General features: G+C 43.9%; 2 protein-coding genes across 12 annotated transcripts in view; both read left to right on the top strand.

Moving 5' to 3' along the window:
• BLTP2 (bridge-like lipid transfer protein family member 2) overlaps positions 1-6057 on the top strand; it is a 27693-nt gene extending 21636 nt beyond the window's left edge. For 2 of the 5 annotated variants that reach the window (XM_019647106.1, XM_019647107.1), the window contains 13 exons: positions 357-456; positions 694-876; positions 1245-1366; positions 1843-1998; positions 2082-2203; positions 2612-2792; positions 3445-3531; positions 3729-3839; positions 3979-4114; positions 4219-4349; positions 4518-4619; positions 4916-5050; positions 5486-6057. In XM_019647106.1, the coding sequence (XP_019502651.1) occupies positions 357-456; positions 694-876; positions 1245-1366; positions 1843-1998; positions 2082-2203; positions 2612-2792; positions 3445-3531; positions 3729-3839; positions 3979-4114; positions 4219-4349; positions 4518-4619; positions 4916-5050; positions 5486-5668 (1749 nt within the window). In that variant the 3' untranslated portion in view covers positions 5669-6057. Of the gene's footprint in view, positions 1-356; positions 457-693; positions 877-1244; positions 1367-1842; positions 1999-2081; positions 2204-2611; positions 2793-3444; positions 3532-3728; positions 3840-3962; positions 4115-4218; positions 4350-4517; positions 4620-4915; positions 5051-5485 lie in introns of those variants that run through there. The other 3 variants (XM_019647108.1, XM_019647110.1, XM_019647109.1) reach the window with 3 other exon arrangements.
• Positions 6058-6185: 128 nt separating this feature from the next.
• RSKR (ribosomal protein S6 kinase related) lies at positions 6186-11927 on the top strand. 7 transcript variants are annotated; one of them, XM_019647132.1, is made up of 12 exons: positions 6186-6922; positions 7312-7557; positions 7645-7728; positions 7860-7928; positions 8300-8369; positions 8595-8699; positions 8882-8922; positions 9161-9188; positions 9299-9388; positions 9471-9559; positions 9693-9803; positions 10237-11927. In XM_019647132.1, the coding sequence occupies exons 1-12, from the start codon at positions 6866-6868 to the stop codon at positions 10459-10461; spliced, it is 1215 nt and encodes a 404-aa protein (XP_019502677.1). In that variant the 5' UTR covers positions 6186-6865; the 3' UTR covers positions 10462-11927. The 7 variants fall into 7 exon arrangements, with proteins under 7 accessions (XP_019502677.1, XP_019502674.1, XP_019502679.1 ...); XM_019647129.1 differs by having other exon boundaries at positions 10099-11927; XM_019647134.1 differs by having other exon boundaries at positions 7309-7557; positions 11141-11927.
• The last annotated feature ends 2211 nt before the right edge of the window (positions 11928-14138 follow it).

The raw sequence follows: 14138 nt of genomic DNA, 5'->3' as shown, positions 1-14138 counted from the left end.
GCAGTGTCACTGGCCCTCATATGTGGGATCCGAACCGGCGTCCCAAGCCAGTTCTCAACCATTGCACCACTCGGCCGGCCCCGGACATGAGTTGATTTTAACCTTGCTTGTTTTTCTGGTCTGAGGCCTGTGGGTCTGGCAAAATGGGCATGTAACTCAGTTGGGTTTGGAGAATTTGGGTGGTTTAGGCCAGGAGAGAGACAATGTGTCCTCTACCCTAGGAAATCCTTCAAACTATTCCAGGAAGTGGAAATCTAGGTAATATAACTGCTTGCATTATAGAGAGCTGTGACCCAGTTGGCCAGGACAAGCGACTGATCCCCCAGAGTTAAAGGTGCCTGTATCTCTGTTTTCAGGTAAAGAATATCGAGGAGCACCGGCAGCGTAGCCTGGACTCTGTGCAGGAGCTGATGGAGAGTGGGCAGGCAGTGGGAGGCATGGTTACCACCACCACAGGTCAGTTCTCACCTCTTCCCCATCATGTGGTTAGGAGCAGATGTGCATCCCAAAGGAGCCTGATTTCCTTACCTACTCTTAAGATCAATATATGCTGTAGTATGACCATTTTGTGTCAGGCTAGGTTGAAAGCAAGTGCCTGGAGTTCCCTAGACATCACATATAACTAGCTGGGAAGCTCTCACAATACCTCTATTAAGAATGTCTTTCTCTTACCTCTTTCCCACCTCTTCCCAGATTGGAACCAGCCAGCTGAGGCACAACAAGCCCAGCAAGTTCAGCGGATCATTTCACGCTGCAACTGCCGAATGTACTATATTAGTTACAGCCATGACATTGATCCTGAGCTGGCAACTCAGATTAAGCCACCTGAGGTCCATGAGAACCAGGAAAAGGAAGATCTCCTGAAGAAGCAGGAAGGTATTCAGGGCTTGAAAGGATTTTTGGAGGGGACTAGGGAACGTCATGAAGGTAGTTATTTCCTAAATGGTTTGGGGGCAGTAGTGTTATTACAAGTCCCACTCTGTACTGGGCATTAACATTTCACTTGGCTCTACATTATGTAAGTTCTACTATGAGAAAATAACCTGTACTCTTGGAAGAAATTGGGAAGAATGGGTATTGTTTTATTTTGAAATAAGCAAACATGTTTCTACTCGCGAGCATTTCTCACCAAGTCCTTTCTATGGGGTTAACTAACAGGAGTGGTTCCAAATATGGGTTAGGAGATGGGGTAGATATTTAAGGAGAAACTTGAGCCTCTTATTTAGCTGCTAACAATTACCTAGGGGCTGTGGATACCTTCACCCTCATCCATCATGAGCTGGAAATCTCTACCAATCCAGCTCAGTATGCTATGATCCTGGACATTGTCAACAACCTGCTGCTCCATGTGGAACCCAAGCGGAAGGTGAGTATAAGCCCTTATAGAATACCCGTTAGCTTCCCAGGAACCACCAGACCTTATGCTTTATTTGGGGTTCATTAAGAAAAGCCATGTTTCAGACTGAAAAAGGGCCTTGTGGTTGGTACATCACTTACTAGCAGCAGCAGTTGAAATTTCACTTATCTAAGAGATTTGAGTGTCTCTGAGACTGTAGAGCTTATTTGTTTTTCTCGGTGAGTCCTCTGCTCAGTCACGTAGATACCTCTAAAAACAGTAACTACTCCTCACTTCTACCATTCTTACGCTGTGGCACTGGCTTATCGTGAAATCCAGTGCCCAGTCTTCTGCATTGGCCTACCCCTTACTCTTGCTACTAATGGTGACAGATAAAGGTGAGCTTTCCATAAGAGATCCTCATTTATTGTTCCTTTCTCTATTTCACTTTACTACAAGACTCATCTATTAGAAAATCTGGTTCATTTCCTTTTCCATTCCTTCAGGAGCATAGTGAAAAGAAGCAGCGGGTCAGGTTCCAGCTTGAGATTTCCAGCAATCCTGAGGAGCAGCGCAGCAGCATATTACACTTGCAGGAGGCCGTGCGGCAGCATGTGGCCCAAATACGGCAGCTGGAAAAGCAGATGTATTCTATCATGAAGGTAGTCACTTGGGTAGTCTGAAGACAAGGAGGTCTCCTAGGATGAGGGAGATCTCCTCAGTTTCTCCTGTCCTGGCTCCCTAGTCTTTGCAGGATGACAGCAAGAATGAGAACCTGTTTGACCTGAATCAAAAGCTTCAGTTGCAGCTAAACCAGGAGAAGACCAACCTACAGCTGGAAAGTGAAGAGCTTAATATCCTCATCAGGTGCCACAGAGCATTCTTTCCCTGCCCTTTTCCAGTTCCCCACCTGGAGTCAATTTCTATTCCTTGTCCATGTTCTGATAGTCTTTAGGTCTAGTGTGCATTATCCAAGGCTGATGTAGTAGATTCAGGCACCTCAATAAGGAACACAATTGCAGATATAATCATAGGGGTTATTAGTGGGAAGAAATTACTTAACCAAAAAGCTATAGAACTGAAAGATGGGATTTGTGTTCCCCTGGCCCAGGGTGTGAGGAACAATGAATCCAGTGAAAAAAAATTTAGAGAACAGCTGTTCCAGAATAGGTCCAACTCTGGGTTGACTTCCTGCATCATTCTGGAGCATTCCACCCCACCCCCAACCCAAATGCTATTGCCCTTATTGGCTTTGACCCTCCTGTTCATTTATAGGTGTTTTAAGGATTTCCAGTTGCAACAAGCCAACAAGATGGAGCTGCGAAAGCAGCAGGAAGATGTAAGTGTGGTCCGTCGCACTGAGTTCTACTTTGCTCAGGCACGATGGCGCCTGACAGAGGAAGATGGACAACTAGGGATTGCTGAACTGGAGCTGCAACGTTTCCTCTATAGCAAGGTATTGGGCGTATACAGTCACACAAAGGCAGGTGTATTGAGAGGCACTGACCTATCTCAGGAATCTAATTTACTAAAAAGAGATAAACAAAAAGAGGCTAATTATTATAGGACTATTAATAATGGTATTAAAGATTATTAATGAAACATGAGCAGTGTTTCCCTTAGATACATCTGTTTGTGATATTAAATAATACAGATATAGATGAGGTTGATCAAATGCTTCCCTCATTGAATAAGATTATCCCTAGAAATGTGGCCCAGAGGTACATATTCTTCCAAGTCCTGCTTGGAATCGAATCATTAATTCTATACTGGCATTCAGCTTTCCTGCAATTACCCATGGCATGGAGGAGAGGGCACTCACTGTTCATTACCCAGCGCTCTCCCCCGTACCATCTGGAAATGAATAATTTTTTAATGTCACAGTGACTGAAAAGTACTACTGGCATTTAGTGCCCTGGTCAGTAGCACCCATGAGAAACACTGGATTAGAGGGTACCTTAACTGTATGAGGTTGAAAGAGATATCAAAGGTTGGAATTAGGCATGTGGAGAACCTGAAAACAAATAGGATATGTAGCAATTCTCTAGCAAGCTTCTGAGAAAGGCTTCTTATAGTGAATTGGGGTTGGGGGGAATCTGTCTTTATAGGTGAACAAGTCTGATGACACAGCAGAACATCTTTTGGAGTTGGGCTGGTTCACTATGAACAACCTCCTCCCCAATGCTGTCTATAAGGCAAGTTTTATTTCCCCATTCCCAGCCCATTCACATACTTCTAGCACAGGGTATTTGTAATGGTCCTTCCACATAAACCCACTATAGGAAACAATGGGTGAGCTGAGATGGTAAAAGCTGGCCCATCTTAGCAAGACCATTGCTTTTCTTCTCAGTCTGCAGAGGATTTGTGGGTTGATTTACACTCTATCTTACAGGTAGTCCTGCGGCCCCAGAGCTCCTGCCAGTCTGGGCGACAGCTAGCCCTCCGCCTCTTCAGCAAAGTCCGGCCCCCTGTTGGGGGTATCTCTGTTAAGGAGCACTTTGAGGTTAGTAAACAGTCTTTTGGGGACCCAGGAACAAAGGGTAATCAAAAGCTATCTGTGCATTGTATTATGCTGTTAGGGGTAGGTAAACCGAGGGATGATGTCTGAGCTTAATTGCTTCTTCAGCCTTTTTCCTCTTTAGGTAAATGTGGTGCCCCTCACCATCCAGCTGACCCACCAGTTCTTCCATAGAATAATGGGCTTTTTCTTTCCTGGCCGAAGTGTGGAAGATGATGAGGTTGGTGATGAAGAAGATAAATCCAAACTGGTGACCACTGGTGAGAACTTTTATGGTGGAGCTCCAGAAGACTGGAGTAGCAGCCTCAGAGACAGCTGAAGCTTCAGAAAGAGGACAATAGCTGGTGTGCTTGCTTTTTCATAGGCATACCAGTGGTGAAGCCTCGGCAGCTGATTGCAACAGATGATTCAGCAGCACTGGGCCCTGGGAAGGGTGTGGCACAGGGCTTGAATCGGAGTTCTGGGGTCAGAAGGTCATTTCGCAAAGCCCCTGAGGTACTGTACATACCCGATGATAGAAAAATGGAAGAGTCTTGGGGTACTCTGTTTGGCCTGGCTGGGGATTTCTTCTGTTGCCTTTGAGTCCACTCCAGGGGTGAAAAGAGAGATGTTTGGGGTCCTGAGTTTCTTCTGATGGTTTTAGGGACTCACTCTCTTTCCTAGCACCCTGTGGATGACATTGACAAGATGAAAGAGCGAGCTGCCATGAACAACTCCTTCATCTACATAAAGATTCCACAGGTTCCCCTGTGTGTCAGCTACAAGGTTTGCTCCTCCCCTGCACTTTCTAGAACAGGGTGGAAAGGGAATCAGATAAGAACATCAGAGATTAAAGACAGGGAGATAGTTCATCTTGTGAAGCTGTCCTATGGGTGGTAAATCTGTTTCCTCTGCTCCCCTCAGGAGTCAGTATCATTAACAGACTAAGGTAAGGGGAAATCAGTATCTGTAGGTTGCCGCTACAGGAAGGTACTAGACTTGGACTCAAGTACTGGCTTGCAGTAAATGTGGCAGCTGATATTTTTTCCATTGTCTTTCCCCTCCCCATCCTTCTTTTGCAGGGTGAGAAGAACAGCGTGGACTGGGGTGACCTTAACCTGGTGCTGCCTTGTCTGGAGTACCACAACAACACATGGACATGGCTAGACTTTGCCATGGCTGTCAAGAGGGACAGCCGCAAAGCCCTGGTTGCCCAGGTATGTCAGCAGAGTTCATGGCTGTTTGGTTAGTAGGGGCTGGCAGGCAGATCCTCTTTATTCAGGAGCATTTCATTGTAGGACATATTAACAAGCAGCCTTGGGATGGGGCAGGTGAATGAAGTGAGCATCTCCTACCTCTGACCTCACCTTGATTTTGCTCAGATGATTAAATTGAGTATTTACTGAGTGTTTCATATATGTTAACTACTGTTGATTTTTAGGGAACTGGGGGCTCGACACAACCACAGGTTTAGAATGGGTTGTAATTAGAATGTAAGCTTCTTGAAAGCAGAGATCGTTTTAGGATTTGAATTTCCACATTGTGCCTTCATGTAAATTTAATAAATCTTTATTGACTTGGTTTTCACTGTGATTTGTTCTGCCCATTCCACTAATATTTACCTTCCATTTTACTCCTTTCTAACCTATCAGGTAATCAAAGAGAAGCTAAGGCTGAAGCCTGCAACAGGATCTGAGGTCCGTGGAAAGCTGGAAACTAAATCAGACCTCAACATGCAACAACAGGAAGAGGAGGAGAAAGCCCGGCTCCTCATTGGTTTAAGTGTGGGCAACAAGAACCCTGGCAAGAAGTCCATCTTTGGCAGGCGCAAGTGACCCAGCAATCCTGGAGTGGCTGCAGTACAGGATCTGACTTTGGCTCTGGCTTAGGCCCCAGGGACTTGTGGGGTGGGAGGTGCTTCCTTTCATCCAGCAGGATTCGTGGAGGTTAGGAGCCCACAGGGTACTGTGGAGAGAGGAACTACTCTTTAGCAGCTGGCCTATTCTCTGCAGAGCATGGTGGATAATAACGCTGAGTTCTACCTCGCACTCATCAGCAGGTCCAGGGCCAGAGAGGCATCAAGAGCGTAGGACGCAGGGAATGGCCCCAGGACTAGGATCTGGTTCCCTTGGGGCCAACTGAAAGGGTAGGAGACGGTTCTGATCAAGTATGATAAATTTTTTTTTTTTTTTTTTTTTTTTGGCTGAGCCATCCTGCTACCTGTTGGCAGCTCAGCAGCTGCTCAGCTCGGGCCGGGAATCGAACCGCTGTTGCTCAGAGCTCAAACTCTTGAGTGAGCTCTTAACCAACTGAGCCACTCAGCCGGCCTGATAAATTTTTATAAACAGACACATATATATATATATATATATATATATATATATTTCTCTTAAGTGTAACTGCTCTCCCTGTGCCAGAAAGTTAGTGGTGGGGAGGGCTGATCTTTTGTCCCTCATTCCACTGCCTTGTATGAAGGAGGTATTAGTGCTCGGGGGGGGGAAATCAGCCCCTCCCCAATCTGTGCCAAGTTCACTTGGAGAAATGGCAGTAGGAGCCAGGGCTGGCCATGGGTTCCCCTGGGGTATGCCCTGGAAAATCAAAAGAAAATGATTTAAAGAGAAAAAATATATTTTAAATTTGATGCTGTTTTTGTGTGTGTGTGTATTGAGTGCATGGGTTCAACCTGTCTGTCTCCTTTCCTCCCATCAATCTAAGACACATCCTCTAGCTGCCACTCTAAGGAGGGTGGCTTCTTCCCTCCTGCCTAAAACTATCACAGATATTTCCCAGCTCTAGTGTGACACTGGCCCCATTGCTGATAGGTCTCTGCACATTTTAGTTCTGGCTATAAACGTATTTTTAACCAGGGGTGATAGGATTTGGGGATAAAAGTGAGGTTTGGCTGCATCACTTGCATCTCTAGTCATGAACAGCAAGGCAGAGGCGAGGCTTGTGTAATGCAGCATCAGGGGGAGGAATTGCTTATATAACTAGGACAGCAGATTTAGCGGGAGAAGAGGCAGAGGCTGGAGATGGGAACAGTAAGCTGTAGGCAGGGGCAACACGCCCAGGTGGCTGTTCCTCATAAGGTAGGCTGTGGGGCCCTGCAGCCTGTTATAGGGGAGGTGAAGGAGGCCTATAGGGGCTTGAGGCCTGGGAAGTGACTGGTGAAGATGCCCACTGTGGAGGTAGGGCAGAGAGGCTATACTATAAAAGTAACCCAGCCACCTACTGGGAGGTGCAGGCTGAATCTTGGATGCCTGATAGGGAAAATATCCAAATATTGCTTTCCTAGAGGCTTTGAATTGTGTCCAGGAAATCTAGGCCTTGGCCAAAACAAGGACTGTAGTAGCAATTTTGCCTGGTTTCAAAAATGTATCTCTAGGGTTGGGATTTAAGGGAGTGCCTGCTCAGATGGACAGAACCTGTAATGCCTCTGGGACAGATGTTTTAGAGTGGCTCCCCTGGTTCTCAGCAGGGTGGCAACATCCAGGGCCCCTGGGTCCGAGGCTGGAAGAGCCTCTGGTCAGGTGTGGGGACCACCAGGTCAGGTCTGGAAGAACTGTGGAGACTACGGGAGCCTCCGTGCCTGCATCAGGAGCTCCGGGAGCCAGCCGCACTGCTAGTAGAGAAGCCTCTGTCTGAGTGGCCAGTGCCTCAGTTCATCACCCTCTTTCTGCCTGAGTTTCCCATTAGACCCCTTAGGGAGCATCAGCAGCTGAAGGTAGGTCAATGGAATCCCTGGAAGGGGTCTCGGTCTTGGGGGTAAATCTAGAAACAACCCATCTCAATATCCCTGTTTTCTATACAGATTTTAGGCCTTGTGGCTAAAGGCTCCTTTGGAACTGTCTTCAAGGTGCTAGATTGTGGACGGAAAGCAGTCTTTGCAGTGAAGGTAGGGACTTAGGTACTCTTCCACATTATTCTCTAGTTCTTGGCTCCAGTCTTGGTTCCAGCAAGGTTAAGAGGAATAAACAATTCAATAACACTATTCCCCTCTAGAAGTCATCACCTCTCCTTTTATAGGTGGTGCCCAAGGTCAAGGTCCTCCAGAGGGACATCCTGAGACAGTGCAAAGAGGAAGTTAGCATCCAGGTATGTACAGAGCCCTGGAAAGGATCCTAGGAAGAATTAAAATACAGTTGGAGAAAGTTCTTTTCTTGTCCAACTTTACTGTTCTTCCTGGTTCTGCCCCTCCCTCTGCTTCAACCAAAGTAGATCCTGGGAAAAGCAGCTATCAGCAGAGTTATTCTGGGTCTTGCCAGGAAAATCTCTTCAGCATGTCCCAGTGTGCTCCTTAGTAGTCCCAGTGCTGGTTCCGATTATCAGGCAGGCAGTTTAGTTCACCTGAACTGAGAGATGGGGCAGCAGCTCCCTTTCTGCACAAGTAGGTATATTCTGACTTCTTGGCTGGTTGATTCTCAGTGATCCTGTCTTCCCTAATTTCCTGTTTTCTTCATCCCTAGCGACAGATCAACCATCCTTTTGTACACAGTTTGGGGGACAGCTGGCAGGGAAAACGGCACCTCTTCATTAGTGAGTGACTGGCCTCATTTCCAAGGGTCCTTCTACCATACTCCCCACCTGAGATTACCCAACCCTTTGCTTGTTCTGCCTTTGCTCTATTCCCCTTCTCACAGCACTTCTCTCCCAAAGGGGGAGGGAATCACAGGTGGCATCAGTGTGTGCAGGAGGCCTACAATGCCTCAAGCCCAAGCATGGTAGCCCCCAAATATTGCCTAGACTTCTGGTGCTTTGCAGTGTGCAGCTACTGCAGCACAGATCTGTACTCCATATGGTCCGCTGTTGGCTGCTTTGCTGAGGCTTCCGTCCGTCTCTTTGCTGCTGAGCTGGTCATGGTGCTGTGTAAGTGAAATAGGAGGGGTAATGGAAATGAGGGAAGAACTAAGGGGTGGCGGAGAAAGAAGAGAATTGATACTAACTCTCAAAGAGGTCAAAGAACAGGGATAGGGATGTGGTAGGGCTATCAGGGAAATTGGAAAGGACAGGAGAGCTTCAGTGTACCCCATGCTTGCTGTCATCCACAGGCTATCTCCATGACTTGGGCATCATCCATCGAGATGTGAAGGTAAAGTGCTTTTTTTCTCTGTCTGAGGAGGGGCCTCAGTAAGAAGTTCTACAGGTCCAAGAAGGCAGGAGGGAGCTGAGAACAGTTGACCTTGGGACCCTCATGGGTGCTAAGGCTTTGGGCAAGGGCCCTCCAAGTAAAGACTTGAATGCTGAGTAGGGCATCTTCAGATGGGGGGTATACATGATGAAAGAGGTTTGAAAGAAAGATGAATAATTTCTCACCTGTGATTTTTCAGATGGAGAATATCCTTCTGGATGAAAGAGGTAAGTCCTTTTCTTTTCCTAGCCCCAGAACGAGAGGTACTTCAGTGTGGGAATCAGTCATGGCTGATGAGGGGTGAAACAGAGTGGTGCTGTTGGGTTATCTTTTATAGGACATCTGAAACTGACAGACTTTGGTCTGTCCCGCCACTTGTCCCAGGGAGCTCGAGCCTATACTATCTGCGGCACTCTTCAATACATGGGTAAGAGGGACTAAAGCTAGTGGGTAAGCACTGGGCAGGATAGCCAACAGATGTCAATGACAAGTATCTTTCAAATCTGTAGCCCCAGAGGTCCTGAGTGGAGGACCTTACAACCATGCTGCTGATTGGTGGTCCCTGGGTATCTTGCTTTTCTCTCTGGCAACTGGAAAGGTGAGAGAATGGTAGTGATGCTGGGCAGAGAAGAGCTTTGCCCTGTGGTGGGAAGAAGGAAGACCTTAGGAAACCTTGCCTAATTCCTACTAAGGAATGACCCCCCTCCCCACCCCCCAACCCCTTAACTCAGTTCCCAGTGGCTGCAGAGAGAGATCACGTGGCCATGTTGGCAAGTGTGACCCACTGTGACTCTGAGATCCCAGCCTCTCTTAACCAGGGACTCTCTCTTCTGCTCCATGAGGTAAGGCTGAGCACGACTTTCCTTCTCGACTACCAAACCATTCCTTCTCTCCTTTCCCTATCATTAAAGTGGTACTAACCCATTCCTCTGATTATTTTTTTTTTTTGCGGGGGGTGGGCTCCAACTTGGTCAAGTACTACCTCACTACTTGTCCTCTAACCAGCAGTTCACATTTCATTCCTGTTTCCTGCTCCTCCAAACCGCTTCCCCATCCATAACAGGTCATTTCTGAGGGGTGGGTGAGTGCTTTCTTACTAATACAGCTCCTTTATTCCTACCTTTGCCCCCAAATTAGCCTGTCTCCCTCTTTTACAAATCCTTTCTTCTTCCTGCCCTCCACAGCTCCATGAACTTTTTTTTTCCTTTTCCACCTTCTCTCTTCAGCCCCTTCCCTATCCCATTCCCTCAGCCTTCATGCTCTATTTCCCTTCAGCTCTTATGCCAGAATCCCCTCCAGCGTCTACATCATTTGCATCACTTCCAGGTCCACCCTTTCTTTCGGGGTGTGGCCTTTGACCCAGAGCTCCTACAGAAGCAGCCTATGAACTTTGTCATGGAGACACAAACTACCCAGCCTAGTCCATTGGAGTCCATGCTCTTCAAGGACTTTGACTGTAACCTGGAGTCCTACCTGGTCTACCCGCCCAGCCTTGCTTGAGCCCCTCTACTGTAGATTCGGGCCCATCTGGGAACTTGAGGATCTCCTCCACTGCCAACTCAGTATGACCACCTAGATGATCCAGTTTTTTACTTTATAGCCTCTTACCATTCTATTCTTCTAGGCATTGTACCAGAGTTCAAATCTTGAGCATTCTGCTACTGGCAGCCACAACTGGCCGTAGCCCTTCCCCTATCATACAACCCACCTCTCAATTAAACATCTCAGATCAGAGTGTTGATCTTCATTTCTCCAGGGCTCATATTCTGAAGCTGTTAGCCAGAGGCTTATTCCACTTTTCCCTCTCCTTGTTTGTCTACCATGTTTCCTTTCTGGAGCAGTGACACTTCCTGGTTTCCCAAGGTGCTATTTATGTGTTTAACAGGCTTGTCAGAAATAGTATGAATATTTTTCAGAGGTCTCAAAAGCTGGCATTTCAGTCCCTAAATATGCAGCTAAAACATATGATTCTGGGGACTCAAATAAATTTAGTCTGTGATAAATTGAATTTTTAAGAATTTGAAAAGTGAATCTAATAGCCTAATGTGAGGAAGAGAAGAGGAACTGAAACTTGGGTGGGTTAAGTGTCTTCTCTAGGGGTAACTGGAATAGCTATCCAAATATTTTCCAAAGTCAAACCTCTTTGAAAAACATAAGGATTCTTTTTTTTTTTTTTTAGGATTCTTAAACTGATCATTGCCCTAGACAGCCCAGGATTCAGTTTCTAATGGGCAAACCAAAGAATTAAGAGACATGACATTAACCTTAAGATTTAAGAACCTTTTCATTTAGTAAGGAAAATCATCTGGACCTTAAATTTGTATACATTTCTGGGCTTTATGACTTCATTTTCTTAAACTACTCAAAAGCTTCATTTTTGTTATTCTTGTTATATTTTATCTCTTTCCAGACCAAAGAGAGACTGAAAAGTACTCTGTGTACTTCTATTAATTCTGTCCCTGGATTAAGCCAGATTTCCCCTGTACACAGCTGGCATTTTATTGGCCTCTGTAGAATTGTTTTTTCTGGATTGCACTTTTGGCAATCCATATCAAATCTCTATGAAACTTAATTGTTGTGGATATTGTAAAGGGTACTAATGATTATAATTCATAATGTTCTATTTAAAGATGCATAGGAGAATTTTTCTCTCAATCCAGTTGTGCTTTTCCTGAATTGCTGTTTGGATTTTACCTTAAAGACACTAAATATTCAACTGTATTTTTCTCTTCATATTGATGCTAGACTACTACTTAGAGCCAATTTGTGGCCCACCTCCAGCAAGTGTTTAGAACTTCATGTTATGTATTTTGTATGATAGCCACATTCTTGGTTTCATCTTCCTTTTCTACCTTTAGTTTCCTAATTCTCATTTTCCTGTTTTAATCTTTATCTTTCTATATTATCTGCATCTTTTAAGACTTTCTGGAATGAGGATCTAAATAAATAAAAGAGTATATCCTTAATTCTTTTGACTATCTCATTTGTTTCTCTTTAGACACTTTTTTAGCTTTATTATATTTATTTTAAGTTGTAGTGACCAGAACTGCACATTGAATAAAAATCCTGAATACCAGAAGTAGGAATTAATGGTTTCTAAAATAGTAGTTAAGAGTCTTACATTGGAATTTAGGAGACCTGGTGCCTGGATCCACCAATAACTATCTCAGTGTCTGTACACAAGTCATTTTAACCTCTCTGGATCTTAGTTTCCTATGTATAAAATGAGGGGGTTATAGTCACTGGTTCTTAATTGTGGGGAATGGGTTTCAGATTTCTGTGATGCTTTTTCAAAGGGCAGAGGCAGATGATTTTATGATACTGTGTGTCTGGCCCAAAATTAATTAATGTTCAGGTCACCCAACATTACATAGCCTCTCTGGTCACAGCAGCATATTGGGTTAAGGTCTTCAGGACATGGTTGACATAATGTCACTAGAGTCCCTTTCCTAGGTCATGTTAGATTGCTCAGAGACCATGATGATGTAAGTGTAGTTTGAATAATTTCTTACCATATAAGGACATTATTAATATACTCTTCAATCAAGTGGTGCACTACAGCAGTAATTTTCAGGGTAAAGTTGAGGGGGTGATAGAAAATCAAAGTTTCAGAAAGTATAATTTGAAAAAGCACTGCCCCCACCCCCTAGTTTTGATATGTTCATCCCTAGAAGGCATTCCATCCAGCTACCCTCTACCCCCATTCAGAGCCACTGACCTATAAATATAATATTTTTTACTTATTTACATTTACTTCACTTAAAAAAATTTTTTTATATATAACCTGAAATGAACGTTTAAGTTTTAACCTTATGATTTGATTTTTCATTACCTAGGATAACACCTATAAATATGAATATTTTATTCTGTACTCCTTTCTGTCTTTTGTAAGAATTTAATATTAGTCTCAAAACCAGTCCTTACAGTCTTCTTCTAGAAAAAGTGCTTTGTAGTTCTACATTGTAGTTTTTTACCTCTAACCTAAGTTACTTTATCATATATTGATTTATTCATTTGTTTATTTGTTCATTGATTTAACAGACTGGTAATCTCACTTCCTTGGTTACTTCTTTAAATAGTCTTCAATGTAAAAAATCTTGTCAAATTTTAAAAACTTAAATAAAATCATATTCATTGCATTAACCTCTGTTATGTGCTCAAGTGTCTTCATATGTTGAAGTCTTAACCTCTTGTACTTCAAAATGTAACTGTATTTGGAGATAGGGTGGGCCCTAATCCAATATGATAGGTGTCCTTATAAAGAAGAAATTAGGACACAGACACACACAGAGGTAAGACCATGTGAAGAAAAGGTTGACAGCCATCTACAAGCCAATGAGAAAAGTCTCAGAAGAAACCAACCCTGCTGACACCTTGATCTCCGATTTCTAGCCTCTAGAATTGTGAGAAAATAAATTTTTGTTGTTTAAGCCAGCCAGTCTGTGGTACTTTGTTATGGCAGCCCTAGCAAACTAGTACAACCCCAATGAAGAGTTCTAATAGATTAATCAAGAATGATTATTTTATTTACAAAAAGCATGCTGTCTTCTTCCCTATAGGTTGGTTTTGCTTGTATTCTGAGAATATATCATTATTTCAGATTTCTTTGGCCTCTCTGAGTTTTACTGTTTTATGGAGCTGTAACACTGCCTCCTTGGTTCAGTACTCCATCATACATAGTAGCAAGGCTAATAATTCCTATTTCATCCTTGAGTTCACTCAGAAGAACTGCCTGGTGGATACTTCTGAGTTGCTGATTCAGGTTATGTATTTGGATTTTTACAAAATAAGTAATGTCTAATGCTAAAATTTAAAAACTACAATTGTTTTTAGTTGTACCCCTACTTTATATCACAAACAAAACTTAATTCCAGATACATTAAGGCTTTAAATGTGATCATCAAAACATTAAGAATCTTAGAACATTTGGGAGACTAGACCTCCAATCAGTCACTGGAGGAGATACCTAAACCAAGACAGAAGATGAAAGCACTATAAAAAAGGAAAACATTTACATAAAAATTTGATGAATGAATGACTCAAGATATGAAATCCAGATGCTCTGAAAGGAAAGATAAACAAACATCTTGACCACATTACTGATGTTTGTATGGACAAAAAATACAGAGATCTAAAAAAATATTGCAGTGTGAGGACAGTGAATGTTTATAACAGAA

Source organism: Hipposideros armiger, unplaced genomic scaffold (assembly GCF_001890085.2).
Source record: "Hipposideros armiger isolate ML-2016 unplaced genomic scaffold, ASM189008v1 scaffold_108, whole genome shotgun sequence".
Taxonomy (NCBI): domain Eukaryota; kingdom Metazoa; phylum Chordata; class Mammalia; order Chiroptera; family Hipposideridae; genus Hipposideros; species Hipposideros armiger.
Note: the sequence above shows the minus strand (reverse complement) of the source record. Positions and strands in the feature narration are given on the sequence as shown.

What these genes read in the sequence shown, in the direction of transcription:
- RSKR (XM_019647128.1), top strand. Translation starts at nt 6,866, where the DNA reads ATGGGAACAGTAAGCTGTAGGCAGGGGCAACACGCCCAGGTGGCTGTT. An exon ending in TGAGCTGGTCATGGTGCTGT is followed by an intron (nt 8,700 to 8,881) that starts GTAAGTGAAATA and finishes TGTCATCCACAG; the next exon opens with GCTATCTCCATGACTTGGGC. An exon ending in TATCCTTCTGGATGAAAGAG is followed by an intron (nt 9,189 to 9,298) that starts GTAAGTCCTTTT and finishes TATCTTTTATAG; the next exon opens with GACATCTGAAACTGACAGAC.